This window comes from Buceros rhinoceros, unplaced genomic scaffold, assembly GCF_000710305.1.
Source record: "Buceros rhinoceros silvestris isolate BGI_N320 unplaced genomic scaffold, ASM71030v1 scaffold15857, whole genome shotgun sequence".
Taxonomy (NCBI): Eukaryota; Metazoa; Chordata; class Aves; order Bucerotiformes; family Bucerotidae; genus Buceros; species Buceros rhinoceros.
Genome location: NW_010424085.1, coordinates 1 through 1601, shown reverse-complemented (window position 1 = coordinate 1601; position 1601 = coordinate 1). Strand labels below are relative to the sequence as shown.

At 60.6% G+C, this 1601-nt stretch overlaps 1 protein-coding gene across 1 annotated transcript; it reads right to left on the bottom strand.

Moving 5' to 3' along the window:
• Window positions 1-8: 8 nt before the first annotated feature.
• LOC104497417 (periaxin-like) lies at window positions 9-1597 on the bottom strand (the record flags this gene model as incomplete). Its single annotated transcript, XM_010140665.1, is given in 4 exon segments — window positions 9-59; window positions 519-632; window positions 696-1418; window positions 1421-1597. Coding segments are annotated over 4 exon segments (1065 nt in total), but the record flags the coding sequence as incomplete, so codon positions are not given.
• Window positions 1598-1601: the final 4 nt, after the last annotated feature.

Sequence of the window (1601 nt, the reverse complement as noted above, 5' to 3'; positions counted from 1 at the left end):
GCCGTGACCTGCAGGTGGGCGTTGGGCACCTCCACAGTCTTGAGTTGGACACTGGGCACCTCCTCCATGGGGCTGAGCTGGACGTTTGTCACCTCCTCCATAGGCCTGAGGTGGACATTTGTCACCTCCACAGTCTTGAGGTGGACGTTTGTCACCTCCTCCATGGGCTTGAGGTGGATGTTTGTCATCTCCACGGGGTTGAGTTGGATGTTGGGCACCTCCTCCGTGGGCTTGAGTTGGACATTTGTCATCTCCATGGTCTTGAGACGGACGTTGGGCACCTCCTCCACGGGCTTGACTTGGGCATTTGTCACCTCCATGGGCTTGACTTGGATGTTGGGCACCTCCTCTGTGGTCTTGAGTTCGAGGCCGGGCATTTGGTGACACACCCCTGGCACCTCGGTGGCCTGGACATGGACATTCGTCCCCTCCATTGTCTTCAGCTGGATGTTGGGCACGTTCGTGATCTTGAGATGGATGTTGGGCATCTCCATCATTTGGTGATGGACACTGGACACCTTGGCATCTTGTAGATGGATGCCAGGCACCTCCATGACCTGGAGATGGACGCCACCAGGCACCTCTGTAGTTTGGTGACAGACATCAGGCACCTCCGTGGTCTGGAGATGGACCTCTGTGCTTTGGGGATGGATGGTGGGCACCTCGGTGGCCACCCCTGCATCCTGCAGACGGACACTGGGCACCTCCACGGTGCGGCAATGGACACTGGGCACCTCAGTGGCCTGCAGGTGGACGTTTGTCACCTTTCTGGTCTGGAGATGGACGTTGGGCATGTCTGTGGTTTCAAGGTGGACATCGGGCACCTCGGTGGCTTTGAGGTGGACATCGGGCACCTCAGTGGCTTCGAGGTGGACGTCAGGCACCTCAGTGGTCTGCAGCTGGAGGCTGGCCACCTCCATGGTCTGGAGCTGGATGTGGGGCACCTCGGTGGCTTCCAGATGGATGTCAGGGACCTCCACGGTCTCCAAATGGACACTGGGAACCTCTGTGGTTTGGAGATGGATGTCAGGGACCTTGGTGGTTTGGAGATGGACGTTGGCCACGTCTGTGGTCTGCAGCTGGATGCTGGGCACCTCCGCGGCCTGGAGGTGGACGCTGGACACTTCTGAGGGCTGTGGCAGGGCTTGGAGCTGGATGTTGGTGATCTCAGAGGGCGGAGGCAGGGCCTGGAGCTGGACATTGGTCACCTTGGTGGCCTGCAACTGGATGTTGGTGACATCCAAGGGTTGGGGCAGGGCCTGGAGTTGGATGTTGGTCACCTTGGAGGGTGGTGGCAGGGCTTGGAGCTGGACATTGGTCACCTCGGAGGGTGGTGGCAGGGCTTGGAGCTGGACGTTGGTCACCTCGGCGGCCTCCAGCTGGATGTTGGTGACCTCGGAGGGCTGTGGCAGGGCTTGGGGCTGGGCTGGGGCAGGGCCTGGAGCTGGACACTGGTGACCTCGCCAGCTTGGAGCTGGACGTTGGTCACCTTGGAGGGCGGCGGCAGGGCCTGGAGCTGGACATTGGTCACCTCAGTGGCCTGCAGCTGGATGTTGGTGACATCCAGGGGCTGGGCCTGGAGCTGGACGTTGGTCACCTCA